Here is a 19,035-nt window from a genome sequence, read left to right on the forward strand (position 1 = left end):
CAACTGAAGAACTAGACAAACACTATTCTGCTTTTTGTTTGGAGTTTCCAGAAAAACTTTTATAATCAGTTCTCCACTCCCTTCTACTCATCCCCAGGATATGTGGAGCCTGGTGTCGGCTATATTTGTGTTGCTAGCTGAAAGAACAGCAGAACATGCCAAGTGTTTAATAACAAAATTCCAGCCTTGTGACACAACCCAGTAATCCCAAGACTGGAAACTAACCTCATATTTCTACTCAGCATAAAACTCTAATCCTAACAAGAGTGCTGCCATTTTTATTTTGCCTGAACCTTTTCTAAAGACATGTATCTCACCAATTAACAAAGTTACTGTAGAACAGGTCAAACAGGGATGTGCTACCTATGTACATATGGCGTCTACAGAGTGGTAGAATTATGACAACACAGAAACTACTAAAACTAGTTACACTCATCTGTGTGCTCTTGCACAGAATTGGTTGTAGCTGGATGAGCTATTGTAGTTGCAACTACTGGTCTCCCATCACCCTGGGACACCTCTCAGGACGCTCCTATGGTGAGGAAACACATGCAGAGTTGCAGGTTCCTAGGAAAACTGCAGCTGGGAGTGAACATGCATAGAACAATCTAATATCATGACTGCAAAATAGCAAGGCAGAAGGCTTAGCAAGTGAAGACCCCATGTTCAGGCCAGGGCCAAATATGCCTTACAGACATGTCTAAAGGACTTATCAAGACCTCTGCAAAAGAGAGGAAATAAACTCTTCCACCCCTAGTTGCTGTTTCAACCACTGTTTCTCTTGATCATTTCCACCGTCAAATCCCAAGCAGCTTCTCACTACTGCAGCTGTCCTGGCTTCAACACCACTCAGGCTTGCAGTACAGAAAGTGCCATCAAACACCTGGAATTCCATTTTAAAACAGCTTTTACTGTCACTAACTGTGCTGCAGATGTGAGGATGTGCTTGACAAAGCTGTAGCACAAGTCTATGTTTTATCCCAGCATAGACAGCAGAATTTCTCATGTCTCGACTTACAAGTCACAAAACAACAGAAAAACTGTGCCATGGCACACGGTCCTGTACAGCTGCAACATATGACACATAAAACTGCAAATGCAAGTGTTTTAGGGGAAGACAGAAATAATATTATGTTAAGCTTGCAGAAATAATTTGTGCACAGGGTACAGTTATTCCTATACCCAGAAGCACAAAAAGTTTATACACCTACTAAATAAATATCCAGTTAATTATTCCTATTATTGGACTTCTACCATGCGTGTTTAACCTCAGGGTTCATGCAATTTTGTGCTGTCTTGCCGTGGCTCTACAATGTTTTCTGCAAAGCTCTCTTTCCATTCCTAACTGTGACGGGCATATTTTGCAAAGACCATGGTCTGGCCATATTACTGTACAGGATATACAGAAGCATCACTTATGAAGAAACAAATTTAGCTTCAACCTTGACTAGGTCATCTTTTGTATTACAAGGAAAGACGTTCAGTGTTAGAAACAGTCTTATGGATACACATAAAAGGCCAGTATTGAACAAGTACTACACTTACTCTGCGAAATGACACCACGTAGAATGTATCTTCCCTTCTGCGAATAGCTTCAAAAAAATCTTGATAGCTCCTTGGAGAGGCGTAATACACTTGCAGCTCATTCCCTGAGTTCCTGCTGAAATAAAGAAGGGGGGAATGTAATTATTTTAGACAAGAAAGTTAACTTCAGTGAGACAATGACTTTAAAGATCTGCTTTTCAAAAGAACAGCAGCTCTTCATCCATTGAGAGAAGTATGAGGAACATTAAACACAAGTGAAGACAGTGAAACTACTGGGTATTTTTTGAAAGTTCAAGGTGCTTTAAAGGTCTTGCTGCAGGAAACTTTTCCAGGCTTGATTTTATTCATGCTTTTGAGGCTGGCAAAAAAACCTGTTGCTAGCTCAACAGAAAAAAAAAAAAGTTTCAAGTCAACCTGAAGTGTCTGAAAAATTGTGATGACTTCTGGAAATAGATTTTAGCAAATTTTAGAATGAAATGTCATTCTGAAATAAAAAAATCAAAACATTTAATAATTCTTTAAATTTTTTTACTGCTAAGGATCCAAACCACTCAAATTGAAAGAAGTGCAAAGAGTTAGGCATAAACAGAGCTTTTCACTTACTGTCAAGTGACAACCCCACCTTCTCTCTCTCTCACCTTTTTTCTTTTTTTTAATCTCTTTGGTCAACTCAAAGATTCGCTCTTGATTTTCAATTTAGACAGTGGAATAAAAATAAGATATTCACATAATTCTGGCTCGTCTTTTTCACAATTCTCATCTTACATATATCAGACATGAGGAAAAGACACTCCGTCTAAACTATTCTAAGCAAAAACTCTGGCAAGTTGTACAATCACAGTACTTATCCACTGTTTATCTTGGAAAGGTGAGAAATTCCCAGCACATATTGCTATCATGTATACTTGCCCTAATCCCATTCAAAAATAACATATTTAATCAAACTGGAAAGCTGTACTTACACAAACCATTAGCTGGACCTTCAACCAGTCATTTTAATTCTTTCCCACTTTAATAGCATAGTGTCTGTTTGCAGTATTTGTGGCAAAAACACTGATCAGGCTATCCCTCCCAAACTATCTTCTGCTGACCCAGATTTTAAACTATGGTGGCTGACTTAAGATTATTTTGGTATGTTTCTAAAATATACATAAGTATGCACCCAAAACAAGGCATAAATCTATCATCAAGTGATTTTCTGGAGCAGCAGTAATAGTAGACCATCATTATCTCCTCTCTTACTGCTAATATAGTCCTGTTGCAACCAAAGGACTGTAGCTGCCAAGCCAGTTGCCCTTTAACAAGATTGGGGGTGTAAGTCCTGTGGGATCAAGAGCAGGCAGCTCTACCCTATATATCCTCTTTAGCAGAACTCTGCAAGTGAGGAATCAGATCACATCCTTCACACACAGGAAACAAAGATTGGAGCTAATGTGAGCTTGATTACTTATTCATAAAAACATGTAGGCCCACCAAACCACCCCTGAGATTCAGCATTGAAGTTTTACTGGGATAAAAGGCATCACGCCCACACATTGCTCAGTAAAACACATCCTGAAAACTGAAACAGGTCCCACAGATCCGTTTGCTCGCCCACACTCAAGAAGATACAGCTAGACCTAAAAAGCAGCCTTTTATAATTCTAAATCCAGCCACGGGAGAAAGTTGTTCCAAAGCACTTGGAAACCACTGGGCCTTTACAAAGCTGTCCTGGGTCCGTGGAACAAGTCTATCACAAGTCCCAAATTCCAAGTGATACCAGTAATCCCCTGGTATTACACCATACTTACCTTTGGGCATTTAAGAGTACCCACTATGGACTCCTCCATGAAAGGAAGGGAGGAATTTAAGATCTGAAAACAGGTGCAAAGCTACCACTTGTTTTAGTCATACGTTACCATATTACAATAAAGCATCATATTAAATTGTGTGTATTAAAAGTTCAAAGGGCACTCTTATGCATCACAAAGCACTACGATGTTGCACTTATGATTGTTTTAAGAAGGAGTAAGGTTGTGGACTCAGTGCATTATGCACCAAGAACCACAATTTTAATAGGGCAAAATTTAGAAACGAAAATCATTGGAAAGTCCCAGTTTGATATCTGGAGCCCTAAATACACACTTGTAGAAACTCTCATCAAAATTACCTCTGAAGAAAGCTAAAAAGACTGAAGAGAGCTGGGGTGGGGGCTAGTGGGTGTTTAATGGTTTTCTTTGAAATCATCTTGATTTTGACCTTTTTCCTCTGCTTTGACTTCACTGCAATACTTTTCAATTGATCAATTTTCTTTTGGAATTCAGGACCAACATGACAATCTTGGTATCATCAGTGCTACAGAGGTGAATCTGGATCCTTCTAATGTCCTCCTGTTCATGGACTCAGGTCACTAACAAGGGTGTTCTAGAACGTAACGGTCACGCAATTTCCAGTCATAGCACTAGTATTAAAAATTAAAAGCCTTGACTGTATACTCCACAAAAAGGCATTTGAATCATTAGTAAAAGCTTCAGGGCCATCTACAAACATTTACATTACGTATCGGGAAACCTAAAAGGGGTTTAGTTTTTGGTTTTACACATTTGCAGAGACAATGCTAGTTCATTAACAGTTCTCCATAGGCAGTGCCTCAGGAGTAGCATCAATGACAAAAACTGAATAAACAGCATCTTTCCTGTCTTCCCAATCAATGAGGCACAAGCACTGAAGAAAGCACCTGGGGTGCTGGCAGGTAAGCTGAACACAAGCCAGTAGGGCATCTTGGGGGCAATTGCATACTGGGTTGCATTACAGTCAGGGCCTGGAGTACAGGGTGTAGAAGGAGACAGACGGAACTGGGCTTGTTCAGCCTGGAGAAGAGGAGGCTGAGGGGGCTCTCATTGCAATCCTCAGCTTCCTAATGGAGGTTAACAAAAGGAGATGGAGACAGGCTTTTCTGACAGAGAGTAAACCTGAAGTTAAGCCTACTTTGAGTAGGAGGTTGGACTAGAGAGCTCCAGAGGTCCTTTACAACCTAAACTACCCTGTGATTCTATGATTTCATGGAGCATCTAACAGCTCATGGCTCTGGGAGAAACTGAAGTCTGTTCTATGTTCTTAGCAGTTCCAGGACAGTCAAAGCACACAGCTGCCATGACTCACTGGTCCTGTTCATCCAAAAAAAAAAAAAAAAAAAAAAAAAAAAAAAAAAAATCTTACTTCCTTCTGAGCACAGCAGATTATTCCATACAGAGCTGCATGATGTTGCACACTGTTTCTAATAAGCCAGATTTTTTTTTTTTAAGAGTAATGCAGGCATGTATATTATAATGCCTTATGCCACGAGGCTTCTCTGTCCAGTTTTCAGTTAAAACAGATATCCTCCATCTCCTGGTAGAACTAAAAAACCTTTTTCTTTTTTTCTTACTAGTCAAGACATATCAAATTTTGGCAGCCTAGTTCCCGTTACATTTGCCTGCAGCTTGCTATTTTCTCCCAGGCTGATCCTGCTTTAAAAGCAGCAATGCAAACGGAAGGGCCATAGCTGTCTTACTTTCAGTGGCAACATTTCAGGTGTTCTTCTCAACAAAAAGTCCACTTTATACTCCATTCTGCTTACTCCTCTTTGTCACTTCAAAGCAGAGAACCTTTTAAACACTGTCACAGCAAATTCAGGAGAGAGAACTTTTGTTTCCTTAAGCTTTTCTTTCCAGTTCTTCCTGTCCCCAAGGAAGAGGGACAGGATAGGTATATGGCATGGGGCGGGGGCAGGGGGAATCAGGAAACTCTGGGTTATTATGTTCTAATCATCAGGGAAAATCAGGAGATGAAGACAAACCATGCAAATAAGATGTAATGATACATTGTCAAAATAATTTGGTAATAGCTACAATGGCTCAACTCTTGAAGACAGAGAAACCTTTCTCCTACCAGACTCTTTGAAACCTTCTTATGAACTACTGATGTTCCTCCAGATATTCCCAAGACAATCCCCCTTTTTTTATTCCCTAAAGATTCAAATCTCTTTAGGAAGGGACTCTGCAGAGTGAAGTAAAGGTTTTCTGAGGACTCATTAGTAAAAAGATCCCAGAAGAGCAGAGCTGTGATACAGGGGTTTCTTTAAATGTAGTCTGAATCATCAAAAGCAGTTATTTGCTAAGGGACAGAAATTAACCCAATATGTAGCTAGCACCTGACTTAAGAATCCTGACAACAAGGTGAAAACTGGCATTTTCTATCAGCTGTTGGTAAAAACTAGATTATTAACTAGAAAGCAGTAACAAAGCAGTTGTTTTGCCTTACCTGAGGCTGGTGTCTGTGTAAGGCATGGCCATTAGCTGGGAATCTGCCTTCTCACTGAGGGAGCTCTGAAAAAGGGGGAAAAGAGAAAGATGACACAAAGCGAAAACAACAAGCATTTCCTTGATTTGGCACTACATAAAACACGATGCACATCTGTAGCAGGGAGTAAATATACAAAGGGGGTACAGAGGTTAATCGGTGCCCTGAACAATAAATGTATGTTTTCCCATTGGTGAAACACGAATAACTGAAATGGCCAGCAATCAAGCTGGAAACACAAAAGCAGCAAGTGTTTTAATACAGCCAAGTTTGAAGTCACACATTCAGAGTCAAAGAAGGGAGGCTGGCACCATACACAGTAATTGCACATATTGTGTCATCCAAGTGCAAAATTTGCTATCAGTGATGTCAGATTTGCAGAATTCTTACAAGGTCACCTCCACTTTATACCACTGCCAAAACAGACTACCCACAACACACTTCTGGCATTTGAAACACTAGAAGCACTGACCTTGCCCTGCTTAAATGTTCTACCATTCCCCTTTGGACACCAGTGAGAAGAATCTGAAGTTTAGTATTCAATAATTTTTCTCTAAAAAAATGTGGTATTGCCCAAATTGTTAAGTGCCATTCCTTTTAAGGCTGTTACTAGCCTTAATCAAATGAAACACTGAAAATTCATGGTCTTAATTTCATCCTCATTATTGGTATGCCATGTAGATGACAGGGATTTTAAAAAATGGGAAATATGAGCACAAATCTCATAATTATGTAGTCTTACCAAAAACATATCCCTCTAGCAAAAATCTGAAAAAATTAAATAGAAATATTTCAACAAAACCAATCAGCTGTGCCCCTTAACCATGAGCCAGACGAATGTGCTGTAGGTTGTATTTCTCTCCATTAATCAACTGTTTATCATTATCCTTACACAGCCTTACAGAGAATTCATAAAAGTCATTTTAGAAAACAATGAACATATTTTGATGACTGCTAAAAAAATTGAAAACCTTTAGCCTGAATCCAAGAGCAGGAATAGAAGAACTTTGACAACATAATAATCAGCCAAACCCAGCAATTTAAAATGGGAAGTGTTGGGTACCCTAATTACAGGCACCATTGCTACTTTTGTCTATAATGACAAGCACAGACAAGTAAGAGAGAATATTTTGTTGTGTTGTCTGAAATTATCTTGTCATTCTGTTGACACACCAGTATAAGCCTGCCTACCTGCATAACCCGTGCTTTCTGCTGTTGGTTATTTGACAACCTTCTAGATCTTGTTCGTTCCACTTCATGTCTATGAACCCATCCTCGAAGTTCATGATTGAGCCTAGAAAAACCCACAGCATTAACAGATGTTTCAAAGAATAGAGGCAGAATTTTTTTCATTTTAGAAAACAGTTTAACTAGCCACTATAAAGACACTGCAGATTACTACTCTTTTACCTTATGATAACTTATTTTTAATATAAGTGTAAGAAAATATAATTGCAAGATTAAATTTATGAGGGAATTCATAAGGAAATAGCTATAAATTACTGGGATCATGGATGTTTCAATATAAAGCAGATACAGTACTTTCTTTTGCCCAATGAACAGTAATTCTGAAATTACTGGAAAGACTACTGAAATTTAAAATCAGAAGTTGATCAGTCCAAGACAAAATACTCGTTAAGAAGGCTAAAATATGGCAGATGAATTTGAGAGAAAGAATGGACAAAGCAGAATGGAGGTAAGGCTAGTGAGGCACTCATATCTTTGGAAAAAGTGAGCTAGGTGTTTTCTAACAGTGAATAAAGCACATCTGCAATGTCAGGTTAAGTATGTTTGTATCAGAAGCTGAAGAGTAGGATACCACCTTTTATGTACTTCAGATGGAACAGGCTTTTAGCTGGACTTGATTTCCATATTATGAACATTTCTACATATGAAGTGATTTCTCTTTCGAGTCATGAAAAACCTCCAGGCAATCAAATAATTGTTATTTGGTTATTGCTAAATGACCAGTGTGAAAACTGAGTGAAAATTGTTACTGAAAACATCAAAAGATGACAAAGGTCCAGATCAATCTCCTGTCTCTATGGTAGTAGATGCTGGACAGTGCACACACTTACAGAGGCACTGGTCACATGCTGAATGAACACTATGAACAGACAATAACATAATCCAGAGCTGACTGTCCAGTAGCGTTCACTCCACACACAATTTATATCTAAACTCCTAATAAAAGCTTAAATGCTCAGAAAAGGTTGTTTGCTCACCTGAGCGACTCTGTCCGGTTGATCAGGGGCTGACAGGGAGGTGGTGGTGGTGAAATATATAACAGTGGTTCTTCTGAGACTATCATCAGTGCTTTGTTATCAGATACAGAATGATCATACCTGGGAAAAAAAGAAAAAGAAAACAGGAAATCCCTTAAAATAGTTTTTCATGAACCTTTGACCAAATCCAGAGAATAAGCACTATCATCAGCAAACCCACAAAGGTTACAGCTGCTCCTATGGGACCTTTGAAACAGGTGAATAACAATTTCTATCAAACATCCAATGGTCTCAGTCAGTTCCCCAAAGGGGTCTGATAGCACTCAACAGACAGTTGAGCATTAGCAGATGTTGGATCTCTTCCCAAGCAGGCCAGACATTGAAAGAAAATGTAGCCTGTAAAATATTCCTCATAATATGTAAACTATGAGATCTCTGCAGAGACAACTTTCTCTTTCATTCCAGAGCCACGTAAGATTTGCTACATAAATACTAAATTTATTAGTCACTAAAACCATGCAGATGTAAAGACTGTGAGCTATATGACAATGGAGCAGCCACAAACTATATTACCACTGAGTGGAGGGGATTTACATCTCTAACAGTCTCCGGAAGCTAGCTTGGCTTTGATAAAAAAAGTGAGAAAGAGCATGTATTTCAATACAAAAATCCACAGCATTCTCAGCAACAAAGCAAAGACCAATATTCCTTTCTCCTGGTTACCTGTACCTCCTGAGGGGTTAACTGCTATCACCAAATATGTACTATAAGTTCCTTTTTTGATAGGGTATCAATATAACAGCCTTAGTCCTCCTGGTTTTGACAGAGACTTGTAGCTCCTAAATCTCAAATTCTTTCTGAAAGATCAGGTATAAAAGCTTATGAAAGCCTTATTCACATTCCCCCTCCCTTTCCCAGCTTTCTCTCCATCTTCATGTCTGCTTCTTCTGTTTACTGCATCTAGAACTCATAAAGGAGAATATGCAGCAAAGAGCCCACAGCTTACCAAAAAACAAGGTGAAAGAGTGAAAGAAAAGGAGGAGGTATAGGCACTAGCATAATCTCCTAAGAGAACCACTCTACTACTGCGTCACGTAAGTCATGGTCCGAAACATGTCACATAGGACACAAAGCCCTCACCGTGGCTACAGCCTTAAAATGCTCTTGATTTATTGCCTTCTTTCTGCATGGCAAAATACACTAGGGCTTTCTGCACATCTGTGCCTGGCTTTGTTCAACCTGCCAAAACACTCTACTGGAAAGGGACAATCTGATAGGATAAATCTTGTAAGGGCAAAACATGAGCTGGATTAGCCAGACTTCAGTCTGGAGACAATTATATCTTCATTTATGCACCGAATGCTAGAGATCTAGGAAGCTTGAAAGCAACTATATAATTAAGTAACGGGTAAGCATAAGGATGGACTCAGAGGTTTCTAAAGAAGGTACAGTGCTAAGTTCAGAGTATGTTCTTAATCATGAACTTCCCCAGTCTTCTCTTGAGCAACTGAGAAAATAAGTACTCCAGCTTGAAAAGTAAGAAGAGATAGATAATATGACACATACCATAACTATGCAAGCTAAAATAAAGATCAGGGAAAAAAGACAGATGAAGAACTGAAGGAGGTCATGAAAATCTCCATGACATACACTTTTTTGTATGCTCTCTTCCACCACACTGTCCCTAACACTATATAGCATAGCCATGTGTACACTTCTGAAGCTCTACATATTGGGTAATCTCGGAGATAAAACATCATATTCATTTGAAAAGCAACCTGGTAAACTTTGTTAAATAATAATAAAAAAAGAGATCAGCTTTCAAAACACTGTGTTTGCAAACTCAGTTGCTCTATAAGAGCAGCAATGACACTAGCCAAAAAGGTTAGCAAATGCAAGGACAGTGAGGTCTAAAAGCACCATTGCCCTCTGCCACTTAGAACAAGTCAAAGGTTTTCATCTCACCTATTACTCTTCTCAGGAATGATGTCCCCAGGTATTTTCTGTGCTGTGCTGGACTCCTGGCTAGCTGAGAACTCCAGAAGATTTCTAGTCCGGTGGCTGGAACTCGCAGCGGAATCAACTCCATTGGGATCCTTTTCAAATACACTGGAAAACATAATAACCATAGCAAAACATATCACATATATGAAAGGTCTGCAAGACACTTTACTGTAATGTGTTAAATACTCAGGTGGATACATTTCTGGCTGCTACTATGTTACATGGATAAGGTTCATGTCATACCTAACATAAAAACATGATGTCTTGTGTCATTATATTACTGCCATTCAAAGCATTAGTAGACAGAAAAGCAATTATTTTCTCTTCTTCAGTTTTAATTGTTTGAAAGATTTTGATGCTCTGGTTTTCATGTCACCCCATAAGCTTCACCTGATGAAACTGTGATCAATCTGTTTGTAACCTAGTTCTGCAGGCATAAGAAAATTACCTATATTCAAATCAAAGTACCCCTGAACTTCAACTTTCATCAGCCTCAAAGCACAATTGACATAGTTTATATTAATACAATATGTAAGGAAAATACAGCTACCAAATTCTGTGCAGCTGCAAGCCTGGAATATTATGCCAGACATCTAACAAAACTGTACGCAAACTTATATGTGTTCAGTTCTACTTGGATTTAGAAACATTGGCAGGGCTGACAACCCCATCTACACAGGGCAGTAGGCCATGGTCCCAGATACCCTCTTGTCCTGGTCTGTGCTTCCACTGATTTAAGGATCTTCCCCTGGGGGCTGCTCAGCCAGCCAGCCAGCCATGCAGCATAGGAACATCTGTGCTGCTCTCCATGCAAAGCAACATAGCAGCATTTTACGTGTGAGCTGGAAATATGACCAGACAACTGCTATAAAAGATCTATTGCATCCTAGTTCAGAAGAGTGATTTACAAGTGAGAAATCTTGAAAGCACAAAAGCAATAGTTTAAGATATCTTCTCCAGAGGCTAGCTTTACTCTTTCGTAAACAAGGTTGCTTCCTAAAATATGTATATTTACAAAATCAAGTCTTAACCTTCTTAGCTAACAGCAGAGCATCACCAGCAGCAACACAGTGAAAATACAAAAATCCAACAAGACCCCAGCATGCCAATGAGATCTTTGCCATGCATGTTGATCACTGCCTACAGAGTACATTTTAATTCATGCTCCACCTGTCCTGTGTAGCAGAGCATAAACTCTGCAGAGGAAGATCTCATTTTCCTATTTATTACATAGCATTACTTTGCAACAGGCAATGAATAAAAAAGGTAATAACAGAGAAAGGCAAGAACTAGCAAGGAGGGCAGATTAAATACTCCACAACTAAGCAGAAGGCACATGTAGTTGCCTAGCAATCCTCTCTCTTTTGCCAACACATTTGCACTCCTGTTAACAGTAACCCAGGTCTCCCTGTGAGTAATTGTGTCACGTTCTGCAGAACCGCTGGAGCCAGGGCAATCCCAGATCCAGGCTGACGTCGCTTGGACTGCCTCCTCTTCTTCAGGTTTCCAGGCAGCAGCACAGAACCAGGGCAGCAGAAGTGCTACAGGCTCTGTTTTCACTAGTGACAGTGAGCAGAAAAATACTTACAGTTTCCTTACTGTATATGTACACTAGCATCCAAATGTCTCATTGCTTCTACTGCATAGCATGGAAAGCTAGATGGTTTATTCACAGCCTCATAGATCAAGCAACACCAGGATATCCAATTTTACAGACACAATCTCCACTACCTATTATAGTTTATTTCTCTTCCAGTGAAAGCACTGGCACAGCTGGCAGCATCTCAAGCCCAGAACCAGAGCTCAAAACGAAGGCTGATTCTTAAAGGTATACCACATGTTTCTGCTGGAAGTCACTCATCTGTATAACGTCCCTCCTCTACCTAATTTGGAGCCATGACAGCTAAAAGTATGTGGAAGTTTATTCATGAAACCAAGAATATCCATCAGAAGACCTGAAAGTTGCAATTCTCCCACAAACCGTTTTCTCCACAGCCTGAAGTGTATCAGCCATCCAGTGTGTTGATGGACCTACCAGGTCTGGCGTTTTATCCTATCCTACTTCTCTCCTTTCCTGTCCAAAATGACACACTGAACCAGAGAAACTTTCCATGTAGTTATCTAGTTAAAGCTGACAAACCCCTAATCAATAGAATTGTAACAAATCTGCATTTTTCCATGATGGCTCTTCCTTCCTATTTGCCTCACTCTGCAAAGGCAATTCTTGTTATTTCAGGTTCCAGCTTGGCAAGGTGACTAGTTTGAAGTGCCACATGCAACACGTTGCTACTCCAGCTCCCCCTGAACTCTAAACAAAAGTAGAGAAACCCAAACCAAGTCCATCAAGGATAAAGATAAGCACCGCTCTGCAATCACAGCTAATGTTCAGTTTTTGTAATTTAGTTGTTTTAGCTGTACACTCAAAACCACACACACCTCATTTTATTATATCAGCTTTAGTAGAGAGGTAATATTTATTTTTACTCTTCTCATGCTTAAAACACCTTAATCTTTTCATGAAAATTAAAATTTCACTTTTGGCAGCAACTAAGTATGGGATGTTTCAACCTGAAAGAAGATATCTTCAGCAGCAAAAGACAAAGAAGGAGGCGAACAGAGTACATTTTGCCATCCTTACAGGCATAAACCATGGCTCCCACTTCTGAGAACATGAGCACCAACTTGAGGACAAAATATGGTATTATTTATGGTATTTACTCCGATGTCCTTTCCTTTATCAGGATTGTTGTTTTTAACAAAATACTTCTTTTGAAGCAGGGCTAGCAGCAATTTCTGCCTTAAGCTACATGGGCTACATTTGCCTCCCCTTCCCCATTCATTTTTTAGGACCTTGAAGATGATCAGAAGCTGCCTTCTCAAAGTTTCAAATATGTCTGGGGAAAAAAAAAAAAAATATTGCCCTGCCTTGCTTCTTTGGTTTGTGGCAATAACCCAAAACTAAAAGAACTTTCATTTTGGATAAGGAAAAATCCCACAACTTGAAATGTTGCCCTGCTTCCACCTTCTAGTTACTTGGAGAGTTTTGGGGGTTTTTTCCCCATCTGAATAGATGTTGTTGTTCTGTTGTATCATTTCTTCCCCTTCCTTTCTCCCACGAGAGGTCACTTGCGGACTTTGTCTGTAAACAGGGCTCCATCTTCAGGTAATAGATAGGAGAGGACATGCAGGTAATTGTCTATATCCTCTGACTTCTCATTCTCAAAGACCTTTCCTGGCCAAGTGGGAACATGAGGGTATGACACAGGATATCAGAAATATTCCTCCTTTGACATCTTAAATTGGCATGGGGGAAAAACATGACTTAGGACCAAGGAATCCCTTTACCAGCTGGGATGAAAGATGGACCTCTCCTACAGAGCTACATGTGGAAACACCTGCCCACCTGAGGCATCCTGAGCTTTATAAGTGCTAAGCAGAACAGCAACAATACAAGCTGGAACAGGAATGGCCGACAGAGCAGATCCCGACACCATGACACTGAAGGTGAAGTCAATATTGAGCATTTAAAAATATCAGGTAGAAGAGGCTAAAACAATGAAAAAGAAAGGTAGATGATCCCATTCAGAGGGACAAAAAGCTTCCGAAAACCAGTATTTTCAGCTAAGATATCAATAGTTGCTTAAAAAAAATGTTTTCATGTGACAGATGGTAAAAGCATGGAAAATTTTTTCATTCTGTTGGGCTACAAGATGAGAATTTGGAAAAGAAAGAGCACTTTGGCATATATACCCTGAGCAAGTCCTACTATTTGCAGGAATTGAGTTACTGCCCCATATTAAAAGTCAAGAAAGACTGAAGCCAAGAAATGGCTTTACTGGACAAGACAACAATTTAGAAGCTGGAACCTTTTCTGTTTGGCCACACTTACACACCTGGGGTGCCTACCAAGGCTTTGCAGCCTGCATTTGGACATCCCAGATACCCTGAGCATTAAAGAGTTTTCACACAGCCACAAAAACCCTGTCTAAGCTGGCTGAGCTATCAGCTTGTTTAAGATGCAAAACCAGATCCAAGGGAAAAAAGAACGAACCACTAAATACTTCATGCAGATGTTTGTTCAGAAGTGTAGATAAATTTGATTATAGGAGAGAAAGAAAAGCAACACTCCTGTCATGGTTTCTCCAGGCATTCAATAGCACCTGATTTTTTAGCTGTATTTTTACTTCTTTGGTTTGAATGTCAGTTTGATAAATGTGAAAGCAAGTCTTGCCAGGAGCCCAAACTAAATTTCATTTGTACTTCTGGCTGAACAAACCCTGTGCACTTCAAGTTTTGAATACTGACATTTAAGTTGTAAAGTAATTTGTAGACGAAAGCCAATAGTGATATCATAACAAAGAGTGTTCTGGGGACAGAACCATCTCTGAATACGAGCTGGGATGTTTCCAATGGGCTAAAGTTGACATTGCAAGGAGACACCAACTGAGGACCTTGTCCTCTTCCTAACTGATTCCAGACAAGGCTGCCACAGTGCCAAATATTCTCTGGAAAGTACTTCTCATTTCTTAGTCCCGATGAGGGCACCATCTGCCGACAGCAAGGCACTACCTTCTCCTGCCAGGCTGCTCCAGAGCTACCTTCTGCGAGTGCTGGGCTGGTAAGAGGAATCCAGCCTCTTTCCTCTGCTGGGGAGGATGAGAAAGCAACACAAACTGGAGGGATGATCTCTGTGTTTTTCTTGTGTTGTGCTTTCTTTAAAAAGCAATTTGTTTTTAATAAAGCTGGTAGAAAAGAAAGGAAGAAAGCAAGTATCGACACCCAGAGCATTTATTTTGGCTTAGAAAACTATGTCAGTTATTTGGAAGAGGGCTAGCCTTTATTGCCAAAGCTTGGGCAGGCCTGATGCAAGCAGCCTTAACAACAATGTTCATTCAGGGCAAAAACTTTCTGTATTTCACTCCCAGCCCAGCAGATGAACACACGGAGAAAAGGATAAGTTATCAGCGAGTGCATCTGGCATTCTGCGCAGGCTCTGCAGCAGCAGGACAAGGCAAGCGAGCACAGCCAGGCCAAGGCACAACTCTGCCAGGATGAACATGTGGCTGTGATCAGTAAAGAAAAGAGGAAGGAATCACTTCCTGCTCCTGCAGTTGTAGTTTGTAAGAAAATCAAGGGTATTCAATTTTATTCAAGCACCAACCCATCAACAGAGGTTCTGAAAGGTCTGGAAACTGAACCCAAGTCCAAATTACTCAACCTGTCCTTTTCCTCCTGATTTCTCTCTCTTTCTTCAAGGAGAAACTACAACACAAGACCAAAGGTGTGCTATAGAAGCAGTTTTCTAGCTTTGGGCCATCTCCAACACAAATGTACACTCAACTCAGCACTGAAACGTATTCTTTCAGTGTCACAAACATTAAAGTAAGTTTCCCATATTAGAAGAGTTAAGAGCCACAAATGTCTTCCGGAGCTTCTGCTGGTTTTGCTAAAACACTCAGAGGGCTCTGTATTTCCTTGGCAGCCAGAAGGAGCTGGCTAACATGGCACTGTTGCATGCCTCTTGCACTCATCTAGTAGTTTTCTTTTCACATCGCACCAGTTCCTCTCTACTAGTGTGTAAAAAATTAATAGCCCTTTGACTTTCATCATTTGTATGTATGTTTGTTAGCATACTTCAGGTATACATCACATTTAAGTCTATTAACCTCCTGAAAATCCATGGAAGGCTATTGAGGCTTGCAAAAAGCAGAAAAACAATCCTTTTCTATCCTTCACTGAGTGCAAAAAAGCCCAGGATTGGATGAACTGAGAGTAGGAACTCACCCTGTTGTACAGTCCACAATTCCTGGTTCTCTGTTCTCAGAACATCTTTTAGAGATGCTTCAAGCAGTCAGCACAAGTTTAGACAACACTATACAGCTTGCAGCTGAAGGAAATCATGGGCCACAGTTTAATGCTCACAGTTCAGCACCACTCCCAGATCAGGCTCAGCTGGAAGGTGGCAATGGCCAAGCAAGGAACCTGGCTGGGGAGTTCCTCCTCCATTTTACTGCAAGCCATTGGTGGTTTCAACTAACCTGCCCAACTTCATGCTGTAATGGAGTGAGGAAGAAGCACACACACAGAGTCAGGAAGAATCGTTAAGGCAACAAGAAAAAAAAAATACTGTGTTTCAGTTGCTTATCATTGCTCTTCATTTTAGGCAAGTGCCAGACATACAGCTTTAGTCTGCTTACCACATATTATTCAAGAGGACATTTGGGGTGTTTTCAAACATGCCACAACACTGCTTGATCTTGCAACTGAGCTCACCTGCTATGGCAGCACAGTGGTGAGACCCAGACCATACCGAGACCTTGGCCCAGGACTGGCTGCTGTGGGTTGGATCTGCACTGACAAACCTGAGCACACAAGATACAAGCTCAAACACCTCTGCAGCAACACAACACTTGCTGCATGTGATACTATGGTAACGAGATTAGCTCCTTTGTCCACACAGCTAATGCTCCCTTTAAGGGAACTACGAAACTATTTCTCTAACTTTCTGACATCCCACCACCAAGGTATCCCTAGGTTCCTAGTTGCCGTAAGATGAGTCTGTTTCTTTAATCAAGGAGTCCAGCATTAAGGCTCAAACAACAGCAAACTTGCACAAAAACACTGCTGAATGCACCAAACCTCAGAATAATCCTGCTCTCCCACACGCCAACTCAAGATTGCTCAGCTTGAGTAAGGGCTCTAAACCATACTGACACAAATACAGGTGGGCTCAGTGGATGGTGCTTTCAGCAGCCCAAATCACACATGCTCCAAAAGCTCAGCAGGCTACATTAATACTGACTAGCAGCCTGCAGACTAGGTGGGCTGCTAATCTGGGTGCTGGTGAAAGACTTGTGTTTTGCTTACTCCATCCTTACAAGCAGCAGGTCATGGTAGCATGCAGCTGAACAATCCTGGGGTGATTTCCTCATTTTTAGTAAAAATTATTAATCTTACCACTTCTGGTTTGTTGTTTTTTTTTTCTTCCTAATGGTTGTGTTACCAATTTAAGAAATGAGACACACTCCTAAGCCTTTCAGGAGCCAAAAATCACTGCTTCTTCATTTGTTGCAGTCTATGAAAATAGCACACAAATCACACTCCTAAGCTACCCAGGCTGGTGTCTTTATTGCTCAGTGGATCTAAATTTTTAATATATTATTCAGTTTCCAGGATAGTCCTGGAAAGTAGAGGAAAACCCATCAGGACACTCTAGAGAGGAGCTGCAATGAAGTCTCTACAAAAGGCCAGCAATTCTAGCACAGCTGCTGTAGGTCAACAGGACACAAGAGATTTTGAAGCAGCAGCTTTACTTAGCTCCATCAATCACCACCTCAGTCATCCTCCACCACAAATACAGCTTAAGAATTTTTGGTTACATCATCAAGTCTGTTTTCCAGTTTGAAAGGGGTTCCAGCCATACACAGCTGGCCAACTTGTAAGAAAAAACAAAATTAATAAAAAAATCACACCACCTTCTCAAACCCCCTGTTCCAATCTCTTTGCAGATCTGCCTTTCCTCTCTCCAACTTCGTATTTTTCTTTGTTTTCTGTCCACTAAATATCTGAAATGGTAGTTAGGACACATTCTGGCTGGCTGACATCTTTATAAATGGTCTAAGACTGTTCTTGGATGATAAGCCCCACGTAAGCTTGAGCAGTCTGATTAGGGGGAAAAAATAACTAGTTGAACATTTGTCATAGCCAAGAAAATAATGCTAGGGCTACTAGCAAGTACCTGGCTTACGTGCTTTGCTGCTACTGCCCCAAGCAGCAGAGATGCAGAAAATATGCCTTTTGCGTCTTCTGTGATCGTTCTCCCTTCCCTACTTTTTATATATCAGTTGGGTTAGTTTCAGGCAAATATTTCACTATCACGTGTAAGACTTGCATGAAAAAAAAACAAACACACAAGACAATTTATAGTCAAAGGGGAACAGGGAGGAGAAACAAAAGAAAAATATTCCCCAAATAAATACGTGGATTGTTTAGACTAGAACATGTGCTTGGTTTCCATTTGTTTCAGCATTGTTTGTGCTTATTTCACACACTTTCAGATCTGGTTACTACCCAGGCACAGTCTAACACAAATGTGGAAATTCAACAAGAAAAAAAAAAAAGGACATCTAGGAATTTTAATAGTTTGAAAATTTTCAGATTTCATGTTGTAAGCGATAAAAAAAAATGCACAGCTAATTAGATGTTTCTTAATGCCAGAAGTCAGCAATCTTTCAGGGGTGCCATGCCAGCTGAGAACGCAGCCATGCTGACCGACACTGGCTCTCACAGAAGGCAAGTGTGAAGGCAGGAGACACTGCCTCCCACAGATACCTGCCTCCAGATGTTGTGGTTCCAGCTCCCAACCCTGCTACATGCCAAGGTTTGTGGGCTCGCTGCCTTTTGTGCAAATACTGTGGGTTGCCAATTCCTGTCTTGCACCTCATGGTATGCAAGACTGGGGCAAGGGAGTGACCTCTGCAAGGAATTGAATCAAAATGTACCCTTTTCCCTTCATACACCTCACCAATCATTCTTAAATAATAATAAAAGGAAGTTTTTATAGATGTTAAATCCAAATCCAAATAATTCACAAAGATTAGAGAATAGTTCATTGACACACAGATGGGAAATTCCTGGGCACCTTTCTTCTAGTATAAAGCAAATAGATAAAATAGAAACTTACACTAATAGAATTCCTGCTAAATTACTTCTGCTTTTAATAACTGAAAGTTTTGGTTTTCTATACAAAATATCAACAAACCCAAAAGAGTTTAGTAACACAGTACAATACAATGCAGAGTTACTATTAACTCTATACAAGCCAGTTTCATGACCAGAAAGTATTCAATTCACATTTATATTCAATTTATATTTAATTCAACTTACATTCTTTTCTCAGAGATAACATGGTGCCACGTCCAAGATTGAAGGGTGTTCTGAA

General features: G+C 40.2%; 1 protein-coding gene across 2 annotated transcripts in view; it reads right to left on the reverse strand.

The window, feature by feature from the left end:
* The window catches only part of ATF6 (activating transcription factor 6), an 83,024-nt gene that overhangs the window by 48,417 nt on the left and 15,572 nt on the right, over positions 1–19,035 (reverse strand). Inside the window, exons 10-14 of one of the 2 annotated variants that reach the window (XM_069789945.1) lie at positions 10,056–10,199; positions 8,091–8,210; positions 7,057–7,159; positions 5,827–5,891; positions 1,546–1,657 (exon numbers count right to left, since the gene is read on the reverse strand). In XM_069789945.1, coding sequence (XP_069646046.1) covers positions 1,546–1,657; positions 5,827–5,891; positions 7,057–7,159; positions 8,091–8,210; positions 10,056–10,199 — 544 coding nt within the window. Of the gene's footprint in view, positions 1–1,545; positions 1,661–5,826; positions 5,892–7,056; positions 7,160–8,090; positions 8,211–10,055; positions 10,200–19,035 lie in introns of both variants that reach the window. The other variant, XM_069789944.1, reaches the window with a different exon arrangement.

Source organism: Haliaeetus albicilla, chromosome 8, assembly GCF_947461875.1.
Source record: "Haliaeetus albicilla chromosome 8, bHalAlb1.1, whole genome shotgun sequence".
Classification (NCBI taxonomy): domain Eukaryota; kingdom Metazoa; phylum Chordata; class Aves; order Accipitriformes; family Accipitridae; genus Haliaeetus; species Haliaeetus albicilla.